Source organism: Triticum aestivum, chromosome 6B (genome assembly GCF_018294505.1).
Source record: "Triticum aestivum cultivar Chinese Spring chromosome 6B, IWGSC CS RefSeq v2.1, whole genome shotgun sequence".
NCBI lineage: Eukaryota > Viridiplantae > Streptophyta > Magnoliopsida > Poales > Poaceae > Triticum > Triticum aestivum.
The window spans coordinates 519,926,091-519,940,851 of NC_057810.1; the positions used below are offsets into that span (position 1 = coordinate 519,926,091).

The 14,761-nt window shown below is 46.0% G+C and overlaps 1 protein-coding gene across 1 annotated transcript; it reads right to left on the minus strand.

Annotated features, from left to right (window-relative positions):
- Positions 1-6,639: 6,639 nt before the first annotated feature.
- Positions 6,640-13,093, minus strand: LOC123134343 (SNF2 domain-containing protein CLASSY 3). Its single transcript, XM_044553612.1, has 4 exons — positions 10,415-13,093; positions 9,027-9,176; positions 7,070-8,936; positions 6,640-6,946 (listed from the first exon to the last, which is right to left on the minus strand). Exons 1-3 carry the CDS (start codon positions 12,962-12,964, stop codon positions 7,089-7,091), a joined length of 4,548 nt encoding a protein of 1,515 aa, XP_044409547.1. The 5' UTR covers positions 12,965-13,093; the 3' UTR covers positions 6,640-6,946; positions 7,070-7,088.
- Positions 13,094-14,761: the final 1,668 nt, after the last annotated feature.

The window sequence follows — 14,761 nt, forward strand, 5'->3', positions numbered from 1 at the left end:
GCTTTGTTATTATAGTTGGATCTTATGATCTTTCTCCCCCTCTACTCTCTTGTGATGAATTGAGTTTCCCTCTTGAAGTTATCTTATCGGATTGAGTCTTTATTTGAGAACTCTTGATGTATGTCTTGTCGTGTTTATCTGTGGTGACAATGGGATATCACGTGCCTCTTGATGTATGTTTTGGTGACCAACTTGCGGGTTCCTCACATGAACCTATGCATAGGGGTTGGCACACGTTTTCTTGACTCTCCGGTAGAAACTTTGGGGCACTCTTTGAAGTACTTCGTGTTGGTTGGATGAATTTGAGATTGTGTGATGCATATCGTATAATCATGCTCACGGATACTTGAGGTGACAATGGAGTATCTAGGTGACATTAGGGTTTTGGTTGATTTGTGTCTTATGGTGTTATTCTAGTACGAACTATTTAATAGATCGATCCGAAAGAATAACTTTGAGGTGGTTTCGTACCCTACCATAATCTCTACGTTTGTTCTCCGCTATTAGTGGCTTTGGAGTGACTCTTTGTTGCATGTTGAGGGATTGTTATATGATCTATCTATGTTATTATTGTTGAGAGAACTTGCACTAGTGAAAGTATGAACCCTATGCCTTGTTTCCATCATTGCAATACCGTTTACGCTCACTTTTATCATTAGTTACCTTGCTGTTTTTATATTTTCAGATTACAAAAACCTATATCTACTATCCATATTGCACTTGTATCACCATCTCTTCGCCGAACTAGTGCGCCTATACAATTTACCATTGTATTGGGTGTGTGGGGGACACAAGAGACTCTTTGTTATTTGGTTGCAGGGTTGTTTGAGAGAGACCATCTTCATCCTACGCCTCCCACAGATTGATAAACCTTAGGTCATCCACTTGAGGGAAATTTGCTGCTGTCCTACAAACCTGTGCACTTGCAGGCCCAACAACATCTACAAGAAGAAGGTTGTGTAGTAGACATCAGCCGTCGCCGGCGGCCGATGGGGCCCTCGGCGTCTCTCTCTTTTTCTCTGTCGCAGGAGACGGAGGAAGAAAGAGATGGAGAAAGAAAAGGAAGGAAGGGAGCTCGAGCGGCGCAGCACGACGCGGTGGTGCATCGCCGTCGCCGGCGATCGGGCGCGGTGCGGTGGCCTGACGCGGTAGCGACAGAGAGGAGCGAGAGGAGGGAGCGGCGCACTGGGGGAGAAACGGACTAGGGTTAGCCCCGAACGGCGTGATGGGATGGCTTCTTGATCCAGCGAACGGTGCGCTGGACCGTCGGATCGGATCCGACGACCACGACGCCAACCCTAGCTGGTTGCGGGCCTCTGGGCCGAAAGAAGAAAGAGGTCGGCTCGCGCGTGTGCTGGGCTGCTGCCGCTGGGCCGAAAGGGAGACCGCAGCCGCGGGCTGGGCCGAAATGCAACGCGGCTGAGCTGCCCGTTTTTCCGTGTTTTAATATTTTTGTCAAGTTTTGGACAAATTTCATACAGTTTGGCTATACAAAATTATTCAAAGAATTTTTTGTTTAGAGTACAGAAAAGTAAAAGAAAAAGTTCTGAAAAGGAAAATAGAAAAGTTTCTGAAAATGAAAATAGAAAATTTTCAGAAAAAGCAATGTTCATGAATTTTACAAAGAAAATAATAAAGTTCCTGAATTTTTATTTGGTCAAAGAAAAGTCTCTGTAAAGAATAAAAAGTTCATGAATTTTTTATTCATGTTTTTTTGCTGCAAATAAAAAGAAGGTGTTATTTTCTGCTATGATAGTAGAAAGATATTTGATTAAAGTTTAATTATGATACTGTTATTTTCTGACCAACATTGATGATGACAATATTATAATTCAATGAGTCTTATAGTTAACAGTTCAAATCTCTGATAAGTTTTGTATCGAAGTGACTAATTTTCGAAGCATTTGATAAAGAGTGAGAAATGTATATTGTTAGTTTTCCGCTGCAATAAAGTTGATAATGATGATTATTTTCTTAGCAAAGTTGCTTAATAGAAATTTTATCATCACATTATTTACGAGTTATATGCGTTATTTCCATTTCTGCCCAACGGTGATATGGAATTAATGTAGAAGGATGATGTTTTGTTCTAATTTTGTCCAATGGTGATTTAGAATATAAAGAAAGTTTTAACAGTTTAATGTGCATATGTTTTAACCAGATCAACATGGGGTTATTTTTATGCTCATTATTGTTGATTATTGGCTAATTTTTCTCAGACTAAATTTTTTCCATGCCTTCATTCGTGAAAGCAAATGTCTGGATACTTGTGACCCGAAAGATGACCAAGAAAGGTCATAATGTAAGGAAGTATGTTCTCTCTAAAGAATGGCTTCAAAAAAATAATAATTCTTGGATATTAATATCCAAGAAAAGAAAAGAGATAGATCATTGAGAGTCTTGGTTGACGAATGTCTTTCATGTACTCTCTATGAAGAAGATTTTTCAGTCAACACGATTTGAGATGAAACAAGCAACATGCGTGTTTAATTTGACCAATGTCGGATCAAGCATGTGTGTCAAAGAGCATTCAGATTTATTTATAAATTTGATGATTGAATATGCAGCCAAAAGAGCCAATTTTGGCATTTATGTCCCTTACAAGGAATTACCCGCATGGCGGGAAAAGATGATTATGATAAAACCCACATGACAGGAAAAATCTGGAAAAATCCCTGCGTAACCCGTATGGCAGCAGAAATTTTCTCAGACTTATCCTGTATGATAGGAGAAAGACATGATGACTCATGTGATTTTAATGTGTCCCACTCTGGGAGAAAAGTATGGAGTAGCTATTATGCTTTCCTAGTATCGACCGTACATCTTATGTGTAACGGTCATTAAGCACTCAATAACTCAGAAGAGAATAAAAGTTATAGACGAACCTAAAGATAAGAATGATATGCAAGTGTGACTTGCAAAAGTACTAATGATAAAGAACTCTGTTGAGTTTCTGAAATGGAATAAGGAAAAAGTACTCCCATACGAGTTAACAGATAACTTCATTACATATGAAGTAATCAGATAAATGAAGTAGATACTCAAAGTTTCCTCAATTCACAAGAGTTGTGAATGGTTTTTCGAAATTATGGCAGAAAAGTTCTTGCCACATTTCGAGGGGGAGAAAGAAATATGAGATATCCATTAATGAAGAATGTGATCGTCTGGGGGAGTACGATGATCATAATAATAACCCCTCAAGGAAAGAAAACTCAGGAATACTAAGACAATGCTTAAAGTGCCATAAAGAAGAAAGTTTTAACAAAATAAACCTAAATAATTAAGTTTAAAGATACGCCATTCTTAGTGAAGATGGAGTAATCTGGGGGAGCATGGTATGAAGATACCTAAGACTCAAATAGATTGTATCTGGGGGAGCATGTTGTATGACCTATACAACACCCGTTGTTAGCTCTATAAAGGAGGAATGATTAAACATGGATCTTGTGATAAATGTCCCTGTAAAACCTATTGCCTCTTGGAAGTGAAAGACTATACAATTAATTTGCCTCTTGGCAATGACAGAGCAACAACAACCCCATATGAAAGAAGTGCCATTACCTAAGACACAGATGGTCTCAAGGAATGAGAAAATCAGATACTTATGATTACTATAAAGTCTATGTTAGTGAATTTCAAATGGAGGTTGATCCCACCTCATTTAAAGTGCTCAATCGAGCTTTGAGAAGTGTCTGCTTATCTAAATGATAAGAGACTATGTGAGATGAAATGAAATTGGTGAATTCTGACGATGTTCGGGAATCATGAGTAATTTCCAATGGAGCCAAAACAGTAGGCTGTAAAGAGTCTACAAGGACAATGTGACTCCAAAGGAAATATGTAAAGGTGTAAAACATGACTAAAATCGAAAGGTTTTTGCGCATTTTACACTGAATAGATTACAATGAGTGTTGGTAGCACATCATGATCTGAGTTACATCAGATGAAAGATATTATGATCTGAGTTACATCAGATGAAAGTAAAGAACACATGGGATACTGCCTAAAGAAGTCTTTTATGGACTAAAGCAATCAAATGTTGTTATTCTGCTTGTTAGTAGTGATGTTAATTCGACTGCAGAAGGAAAAGAAGTTCTTGTCCTCAAAGTTCAAAAGAATGTCTCTCGTTATAAGGATCGAGATTCACCGAGAAAAGAATAAAAGGGGTATTAGGAGTGTCGCATGGGCATGCTAAGGAAAGTTTCTAAAGTATGCATGCGAGAAAATCTACACCTGTTCTTATAGTAAAGGGTAATGATTTTGTGAACTTTAGTGTTCTAAAAGTCAATACGAAATAGACCGTATGCTTCGGCTGTTGAAAGCTTAATGAATGCAAATGTATAACATTACCGTGACACAGTTCATGTAACCGGGTTGTTTTGGTAATGTCTAGTCTAGATATAGATCACTGGAATGGAGTCAAGGATATCGGCCTCATGCTGAAAGAAATAAGTGCTCTCAAAAGATTGTGAGTACAAAGACAGGACTCTTGAAATATACAGCGAAATCCACAATTCTCGCTGACTTTCACACTTGGAGTTTTTGTGTGGAAAAACTCTAAAGAATGAATCAATTATCATTAATATGATGTAAAGATAATGTACAACATGATATGAGGCTGAGGGACAGGCAAAAAGGTTAAAGAAACATGTACCCGAAATTGATAATGGTTGACAACAACGATAATCATTTTAAGTTTTTCGCTCCTATGACAACGAGTCAAGTGTTGATGCCAAACACACTGACACAGAGTTATGCGTTGTAAAGGAGAAAGTCCGGAATTATGTAGAAATGCTTGAAGCATAAAAGCAACAGACAAGTGTTTGCAGCTCTGCTTATTAAAGGCTTACCGCCCAGTGTGTTAGGAGAACACACAGTCGACATGGATTTTATGGTATAGTCTAAGATTTCCGGACAATAAAAGTGCCCAAGGTTAAAGAATCTGTTTCAAAACAGAGGAGTGTGCTGTAGGTGTTGATTCTATCGGGATGGACCGTGATGATGAGACATGCTCTACATGCAAATCTGTGATGGAACGAGTGCTTTGAAAAGAGTTATTTCAAAGTATAAAGTTAAAAGGAAAGTTAAGATCAAGGGGGAGGATGTTATGTTGATCTCGTACCGATCGAGCCCAACAGCTCGACGGGCCCCTTGGCCTGCGCCCTGATCGGGGGCGCCCAACCCTCTTATGGGTGGTGGGCCCCTATCGCAGCGCTATATAAAGAAGTGGGGCAGCCGGCTGCACGTGGTACGAGGTTCACCGTGCGTCGCAACCCCCACCGATATCCCTACCGATCTAGGGTTAGCGCACAAGCGACAGGAAGCTCCACCACAGCCACTGCCACCTCACCTCTCTCTGTCATCTCCGGCACCATCACCATGGCCGGCACCAGGAGCTCCTCGAGCCACAAGAAGAAGGTAAGAAGTACCGGAATATCTAGCCTAACCGACCCCGACGGATCTAACAGTAATGATGTCCATATCTTTAGATCTCGTATTCTCTTGATAGTTTGGTATTCCAAGCATAAGCCTCAAGCAAGAGTTGTAGGCTGTGAGGACATATTGATCAGATATGTTCATTATATCATCTACAAACTCCAGCCGGTTGTGCATCGCAGCAGTGCTAACAATCTCCCCGCAAAAATAATGATAAATCTCTCATATAACCATCTTGAGAAGCCATTGAGATGTAATAACCTCTCATTTATTGATTTGATTTGACAATAACTGACCATCAAACTCGTCATCTTGTCAACAAGATTCCAGGAAATACTTTGCACGAATGAGCAAATCCACGTACAAAAACACTAACGCACAGGAGCGACAGGAGCAAGAATCTTACCCCGAATGCCGGCTGTTTGGCGTGGTCGTTGCCTCCTCGTCATGCGTCGCGCCCGCCTCGCTGCACCCCCGTGTCGCCGTGCTTCTGCGCGCCGTGGAGCTCTTGCACGCCGCTGTGCTCCACATCGCAGCCTTGCGCTGCCGCGCCGCAGCACGCCACGACCACGAGTGGTGACTTGCAGAAAGTCCAGAGGGAAGGGATCCACACATGCGTGGCCGTGGCGGGTTGGCGGCGCCGGCTATCTTAGGTGCTGCAACGTCGAAGTCCAAAGCCACCTGCTACAGGGATATGGTAAGCCCTTGGTAGACAACATCTTCCTTCTTGAAGCGTTAGGCCTTTTGTCAGCTCAGATATCACATGTAGGCAGTGGCGTATCTAGGGGGTGGACAGGGTGGTCCATGGACCACCCTGGAATTTCCCCATAATCTATATAGCATAGAGAAAATATATTTTTATAATAAATAAATATATTTATGTGAATATTTTGCATTGGTGGACCACCCTGGCATGTTGGGCTAGCTACGCCACTGCATGTAGGTTTTGTGCTTAGAGTCGGAGAAGCTACCGCGAGGCATGTGAGTTTCGCTTCACATTACTTTCCAATATATTTAATACTATATGTGCGCGCGCGCGCACGCATCAATCGATGTAGAAAGATGGGCCATATCCTCCTTTCTGAAAACAAAAACAATTCCAAGTTGCAAACTGGGAAACTAAGTATGCAAGTTCAGACAACAACTATAGCTCATGTCAAACTGCAGTATACAACAACAACAGCTCATGTTCAAACTGCAGTATACAACTAGTTCAATTTCAGAGAATCAGGGGTCGTCCCTTATAGGAAGGGACATTAATCTCTGTACGAATTGAGATTTTGCACCCCCAAAAAACATTCTGACACTCCACCCCTCTGCTGTTGTAGGTTTGGAGATAAAACAGGCACATGCCTTGAGAAAACAAAACAAAACAACATCCTTCGAGCATCTATGTAAGACAATACAACATGTTGATAGCACTTTTTGTACAGACAGGCCGTTCCATCCCTCTCCTCTTGCAGATGCAGACACACAATTAGCTTCACCACAGGTACACCGCTCTTCTACGCTGCATGGAAAAGGGAACACCATCAGTTTATGTTATAACTGGTAAGTAATACCTTGCACATACATTATAGTGAAAGAGCACACTTGCTGATAAACTAATGGATAAGCACCACAAACCACTTACCAGAGATCTATAAGTTCTATCACGACTGCGACGGGAGAATACTCACAAACATCTCTTTCAAATTTTCGTCTTCAGTCATCTGTTCCAAAATCCTGTCATTGGAAATAAACTCTGATGACGGGTTGCACTCCGAAGGCTGTGGCTCACTTGAAAACAGTAATTTGGACATTTGGTCCTTCTTAGCTTGTGTGTCATATTTGGCCTTCTCTTGTGTTCCTTCTGCGATTAGATTGTATGTATGGACAATCTTTTGCTGCCCAATACGATAAGCACGTCCAATCGCCTGCCTTCCGACAGAAGGGTTCCACACAACATCAAGGAGCACCACACGCGACGCTCCAACGAGGGTGATACCTTCTCCACACGCCTTGGTCGATGCAAGCATCACCTTGGCCTCGCTCTCCACATCATTGAAGGCCATCATCAAGGCTTTGCGGGTTTTAGGGGGGACATTTCCACTCATATACATGATCTCTTTGCCTTTAGTCCAGTTGAACTCTTTTCTCAGCTGTTGCATGATCAACTCCAGTGGTTCAAGCAACTGGCTGAACACAAGCACTCGCTCTTTTAAAGCTTGACATAGACGCACAACCTCGTACACAAACCTCGTCTTAACCCCTTCACTTGGCTTCAGCCGTAACCTCTCCAATGGAAGCTCGTCCACAAGAGATGCTACTTCTTCTGGCAACTTTTCCATGCCAGCAACGAGGGACGGATGTACAGACGCAAGAGATATCTTGTATTCCCACTCCAAAGTGCTGCCCTGTGTCTCTTTTTTTTGAGCACGTTTGCCACGTGTCTTATGTTTCTCCATCATTGCGATGATCCTCTTCTGGCTGGGAAGAGGATTCAGAATCACAACAGATTCTCTTAGTCCTTCAAGGGATTTATGAAGAATGTCGCCATTATGGATGTGCACAAAAGGGTCCAATTTCTTCCTGATCTCATCAACCATCACATCTGTCACGTTGTGTAGTTTCGAAGAAGGAAAGAAATCCATGGCTTCAAAATTGGCCGGAAGTAAGAGGCTAAAGATGCTCCGAAGCTCTTCAAAATTGTTCTGGAACGGAGTCCCGGACAGAATGATTCTCTTTTTCGTACGAACTTCGGCAAGAGCCTTAAAAATATTGCTCTCCTTGTTCCTTGGCGTGTGTCCTTCATCAAGGATCAGCAAGTCAGGCCTTTGAAGAAGCATCTGCCTCAGCTTGTCATCATCATTGCCTTCTCCTTTGGTGAGCTTCTGGAACAGGTAGTAGCTGAGTCCAACGATGCTACTCCCCTCAGCCCATGATCGCAATTTCAGAGCGCGCATGTAATTCTTGTTAATGCTGCTTGTGGACAGCCTCCGGGCCAATTCCTTATCATTCGAGGCCAGTTTTTCGACGGTTTTATCTCCATGCCAGTGGATATCTCTGGAATTCAGTATGTGGAAAGGTATCTTCACATTCCATTTTCTGAACTCGGTTTCCCATGTGTCAAGCATCCCCTTGGGGGCAATGATCACCGGAAAACACTGCGGGAAAAGCTCGAGGTAAGATTGAACAAATGTGATTGCTAATCTGGTTTTCCCCGTCCCTGGGGCGTGAGAGATCACACAGCCACTTAGAGTATCAGTTTTCACAATCTTCTTCACCTCTTCAATGTCAATACCTCCGGCCAGTTTCTTCCACATGAATTCAAAGGCTTCCTGCTGGTGTGGGAACATGTCTTCTCGGACACCAGGAATGAGATTCCATACAGGCCCACTTTTATGACTGCCAGTGATGAACTCTCCTTCATACCCCATTGTTGTTAGGACGCCATTAAAAATGATATTATCCATGTTCAGCTCGCGAGCCGTTGGTTCCCTTTCCGCTGAACAATTCCCCTAAATTGAGTGAAAAAAGTAAGTATTGATGTTGTCGGTGAGGTCTAAGCAGATATTTGAAAAAAAATGTTGGATAGCGCAGTGCCTTACCATAGGGGCCATTACATATTTAATTTCAAGAACAAAGCTGCAGTGCTCGCACCAAGTTCCAATTTGGTCATCGGTAACTAAATGATGCTTCCCTTGACTGCATAAAGTTTTTTGGTCTGATGGAATATCTTGCCCCTGGCTCTCTTCAACCTGAAATCCAAGATGTAAGGATTGTTTATATCTGAACAGTTAACAGGAGATGAACACAAATACAAAATTTACACAATTACAGAACTTAGCATTTGTGAAAGATGTAACATGTTTGCATTTGATTTGTGAAATGAAATAAAAGGCTTTTGTTTAAGCTTACGAGTTAAATCCCACCCACCTGCGTTCGATCCGCATGAGAGACTCATTTCTATCTAACTAACGGACTGTTAAATGAGGGACTCTTCCCCCTTTAGCGAACATTTTATAGTATCAAAACAGGGAAGCACCGCTTTTTGGAAACAGAAAAAATAAACCGTTTCGTTACATGGCAGTTGCTAAAAAAGGCAAAACTTAATTATTACCTGAGACGAAAAAAATACAGAACACTAACAGTTATCGACTAATTACAGAAATGGCTCATTGAGGTATTATTAATCCATAGTTCTTGTACCCCGCACCAAAAATGCAAAATTCACATGCAGAACTTAACATTTGTGAACTATGAAACATGTTTGCATTTTATTTTGTCAAACAAAACTAAGGGCACCCCTGAAGATGTAAGGGCTATTCTTAGACAGAGCAGTTTGGTGCACTTCATACTCATATGATTCATTAGCTTCTGTATATAGCATCAGAACCGGGAAAGCCCCCAATTTTCCAAGAAATGACATCGCAGAAAAAACCATTTCATTGCGCACCAGTTGCTAAAAGTGGTAAAACTTAATTATGACCTGAGCAAAAGCAGAAACTACAGAACACGACACCGTTATTGACAAATAATAACAGATATGGTTCATTTTAGTGTCAATCCCAAGCTCTCGCACCCTTCATCAGTAGGTTCTAAGATAAACTTTACAACAAAATGCCAGTCATCCTCGGATGCCAACTCAGAAAGTTATCTTTCACAAATTGGTTTGGCACTATCTCTATGTAATCCTTTTTAGGAAAAGGGTGACTCTATGTAGGTCTTGAAGATTAGTAACTGTTTGTTCACTGCGTCCTGCGTCGTCAGGAGAATATATGCATGACAGTAAGGTTTCCCCATGATCGGTAGATTAATTATTCCAAAACTCAATATTTTTGGCCATTTAATGTATGCCTTCTGAATGTCAACATTTGCAGGACAATGCCATAAGTGTTAATACGAGGCATAGAAAAAAAAAGGTGTGCCTAGGCGGACTACTTCAAAGCAAATGTAGTACTAGTATAATGAGAAGGAGTAGCAGAGAGTTAAGTACCTCCTCGGAGCTGTGAGCGTTGGCATTGGTGGCTTGAAAGGCAAGATCCATGTCTTCCCACTGTTGATCCTCAAGCTCGTCGTGCTCTGATTTCACTTCAGCTTCCTCCCCGAACTTGAACACCAGAGGCATCGTGTCGCCGCCGCCCTGCGGTGCATCGGCAGGAGCAGAGCCGTTCCGGTAGCTCGGTATCCCGTCGATTAAGGAGGAGAGCAGATCATTGCAAGGGATGTCTTCCTCCTCCGGATGCTTCCCCTTGCGATGAGACAGGGAGCTTTTCTTGAAGAAAATGTCATCCTGCAGACCGCGGCCATCTGCTGTGCTTGCAGCGTGATTCTTGGCGCGTCGTGGGTTGGTAGAAGAGCCAGCGTGGGTTTTGCCACGTTCCTTGGCAGCAGACTGCTGCCGGTTTGACGCTCCGGTCTTCGGCCGGCTTGAGCTCGGCCCCTTCCCGGCGTTCCTTGGGATGGTTCTGTCGTCATCAGGTTCAGCGTCGGGGTCGTCGCTGCCTTCCTCCTCTGAGCGCGCGCCTTGGGCCCGGCACCGTCTCTTCTTCTTCTTCGCCGGCCTTCTGTCTTCGCCGGAGCTGTCGTCCTCGGCCGCCCAGCTGGTTGGCTGAGGCGGTGGCACGGCTTCCTCTGGGTCGGAGCCGGAGGACGATGTGTCGAGCAGGACCGGCCTGCTTACAGTACCACGTTTCAGCAGTTTCTTGTTGGAGCAGCTCAGGTGCGACCGTGTCCGCTCACTGATGAGACCCCGGCCGGGAGGGGGGCGGGTGGTGTCGGGCTCCTCGACGATCCACAACCCCTCGAATCTCCTCTTTCTGATTCTTGGCAAGCCCTCGACGGCTGGTCTGGCCCTCACACCGGCCTCGCCGTTGCTGCTAGGCGCGACACGCTGGTTCTGCCCTGCCTCGGCGTTGCGTCTAGGCGCGACACGCCGGTCCTGCTCTGCCTCGTCAGATTCTTCTTCCTCTTCCTCCGCCGCCTCCTCCTCCTCCTCCTCTGTCTCTGTTGTGTCTTCAGACTCCTCTTCGTCAGCATTGGCATCAGAACTGTCGTCGTGAGTGCTGTTTCCGTCGTCCTCCCCACCGACCTCCTCCTCTACGGATTTGCATCTGCCGTTGCTATTACCATTGTCATCCTCCTTGTTCTTCCCCTTCATCATATCCACATCCTCCTTCCTCTTCATCAAATCATCACCCCCCTTGCTCTTCCCCTTCATCACATCCACATTCTCCTTGCTCTTCCTCTTCATTACATCCTCCTCCTCCTCCTCGCTATCATCCTCCTCCTCCTCCTCCTCCCTATCGTCACTTTCATCATCCTTGTTCGTCCCTCTCATCACATCCTCCTCATCCTCATCCTCCTCCTCTTCCTCTTCCTCTTCCTCTTCCTCACTATCGCCACTGCCGTCATCCGTGTTCGCCCCCTTCATCACATCCTCCACCTCCTCCTCCTCCTCATCTCGGGATTCCTCATCATTGTCATCTGAACTGCCAGTCTCTTCATCTCCATCGTCATCCCCGCTGTCATCAGTTACCACAGTTCTACTTCTTCGGTGGCCGTCGCGTGAACGATTACGAGATGCAACAACCTTGCCGGCCTGCCTCGCCGGCGCAGCGCCATGCCGGCCCCTATGGCCGAATCTCCCATCGTCATCTGAGCTGGTGTCTTCCATCTCTTCATCATCACCTTCGTCCACGCTATACTTCGCAGCCACTTTACCTCGGTCGCCGCTCCGCGAACGAGGGCTTGACGCAACAACTGCGCCGACCTGCCTCGCCGGCGCAGCATCACGCCGGCCCCTGTCGCCGCCCCCGTGGCCGGATCTCCCGAGCCGTCCATCGTCGTTGGAATGATGAGACCGAGGACGACGGACGGCCTCGAGTCTCTTGTGCTTCCTCGACTTGTGGGAGGTTCGCGGTTCGTCGACAGGCCTCACCGCGAGAGCGCGACCCCCCGCCCCGTGCGCCTTGGTTCCGCTCGACGACCCTCGTCTCTGCTTCTTCGCCTTCCTGAAGCCACCGGGCGAGGAGGCCGCCGCCCTCTTGCGACCTCTCGCGCGTGAATCCTCCCCCCGGCCATGATGGCGTGCGGCTACCTTGTTCGAGCGCCGGCCGCGCATGTCGTCGTCGCTGTCGCTGTCGCTGTCGCTGTCGCTGTCGCTGTCGAGGTTGATGGACGGCGGATTCGCGGCGCCGGAGCGGACGACGTACGGAGAAGACGCCGTGGCGGGGTTTCGTCGCGGTGGCGGCGATCCCGCCGCCACGCGACCACCGACCGACGGACCCTCCCGACCGCGTTCGCGACTGCCGGGACGGCCTCGCTTAGCGCGTCCTCCGCCTTCACCGCGTTCAGAGCGGCCTGAACGGCCCCCCTTAGCGCGGCTTCCGCCTTCACCGCGTTCCGGGCCGCCGGAACGGCCCCCCGTAGCAGGGCCTCCGCCATGACGGCCGCTGCGACCTCCGTCGTCGTCGTCGCCGTCGATGTCGATGAGCGGGACGGTCTTGCGTGTCGGGAGCTCGACGACCGGCGGCGGCTTGGGCATCACGGTGGGGCGGCGGTGGGAGGCCAAGGGGCGAGGCGAGGCGAGGCGGATGCGGGGTTTGGAGCGGGGTTTGGAGTTCGTCGCTGGGTTGGTCACGGCTCACGAGGGGCGGGACGCGCGTAGATTGTAGGAAATCTTTTCCCCTCTCCGATTGGGAAGCAGGACCGGGATGCTGGGCTTTTAATGACGGCCCGTCTGTCATTGGCGCTCAAGCGAACTGGCGAAAGATCACCGGATTAATGCGGGAGAACGAAGCGTCGGGGCGTACGCGTTCGGTCACCCACTGCCTATGACCTGTGGGTCCCGACATTCCTCCGACTGCTCTGGCCCAGCTTTCAGTGTGCCAAATATTTTTGCGGGTGGAAAGGTCGGTGTGGATAGGCTGAGCGTATCGTATCTTTAGTAGGGAAGAACAAGTTTTAGAAGATCGTCAAGCTCATTGGTAGCAAATTAAGACACCACACCGCAATATCTTAGGCTACTCCCATGCAAAAGATAATAATAATAAAAAAATCTTAGGCTACTCCCATGCAAAAATAATAATAATAATAATAAAAATCTTAGGCTACTCTCGCGTTCACAGTACTACTTCTCATGCGTACACATCGAATGAGAATGTGGTCTGCAGTGTCCTGATTTTGCACACAAAGGTTGCATGACACTGTGTTGTCATGCAGTCCAAGTCTAACTCACCCGTCTGTCATCCAAATACGGTATTGTATAGTTAGCTAGACGGGGATTTTGCAGGTTAGAGGCACCTTGGTCTTCCACAGCCATGGGACGACCAAGAGAGTCGAGCCTTGCAATAGTAGACCATAGGTGGAGTTTGCTAAGGTAGATGTACATGGTTTGCTTCCATGGGATCCGGTATTGTGTTGAATATGAATTCAAATTGAAAAATAAAGGAACAACACACGATGTTGAGTTGTGTGTGAGTCCAAAACAATAATAAAGGAACGAAACATAATGTGATTTGCTAAGCTATGTATGCGTACCTGGTTGCTTCATGAAACCCGATGATATAGTCAAAACGATAAGCAATGGGCGAGTGTTTTTTCAGCACGTAGCGCTTTGAGTAGTGCTGCCCCAACATACCTAATGAGGACAAATGATAGATACAAGGAAAAACAAGTAAAGTGTTAACATGGCCCATTCTGGCCCAATGGATGCTACCATGTTAGAGATTTAGGGTTACCTCTGCCTCCTCGATCCCATCCGCCATCCGCATTGAGTAGCAACACGTAGTGGCGCAAGTAAATAAGCATCAATTATACTGGTGGTGTGGTGACGATGACCAGTTGACGACGGAGATGCTGCAACGACCTTCACCACCATTACCTGTCATCCCTCGTCATGTAGAGCAAGGTTGAGTATTGACTGGAGTCATCGATTTTAGGAGGTGCTCGTTTTCTCGACAGAGGTTGTCTGCCTAGACATCCAAAGCATCGACGCTGTGTGTTTGGCTGGTGGCCAACGAACCTTACATGGCCTTTCAAAATCTTGGAGTTGTTTCACCAACTAGAGGTAAAATGTTTCACACATCAAGATAATAGGAGGAGGAGACAACTACAAGAGGGGTAAGAAAAATGAGGGTGGCATCGATGCTAGGGGGTAAGGAAAATGATAGATTTGTGACAGGGGGAAGGGGATATATAAGGAAAGATAGCTCGACGGGGAGGGGGGGGGAGGAAAAAGGCTAGGGCGGCAGCGGGTCGTTGCATTGGCGATGACGGGGAGGGGGAAGCGGGGTGGCAGCGAAGTAGGGGAGGTATATACGCCAAAAAGGCTTTCACCCCG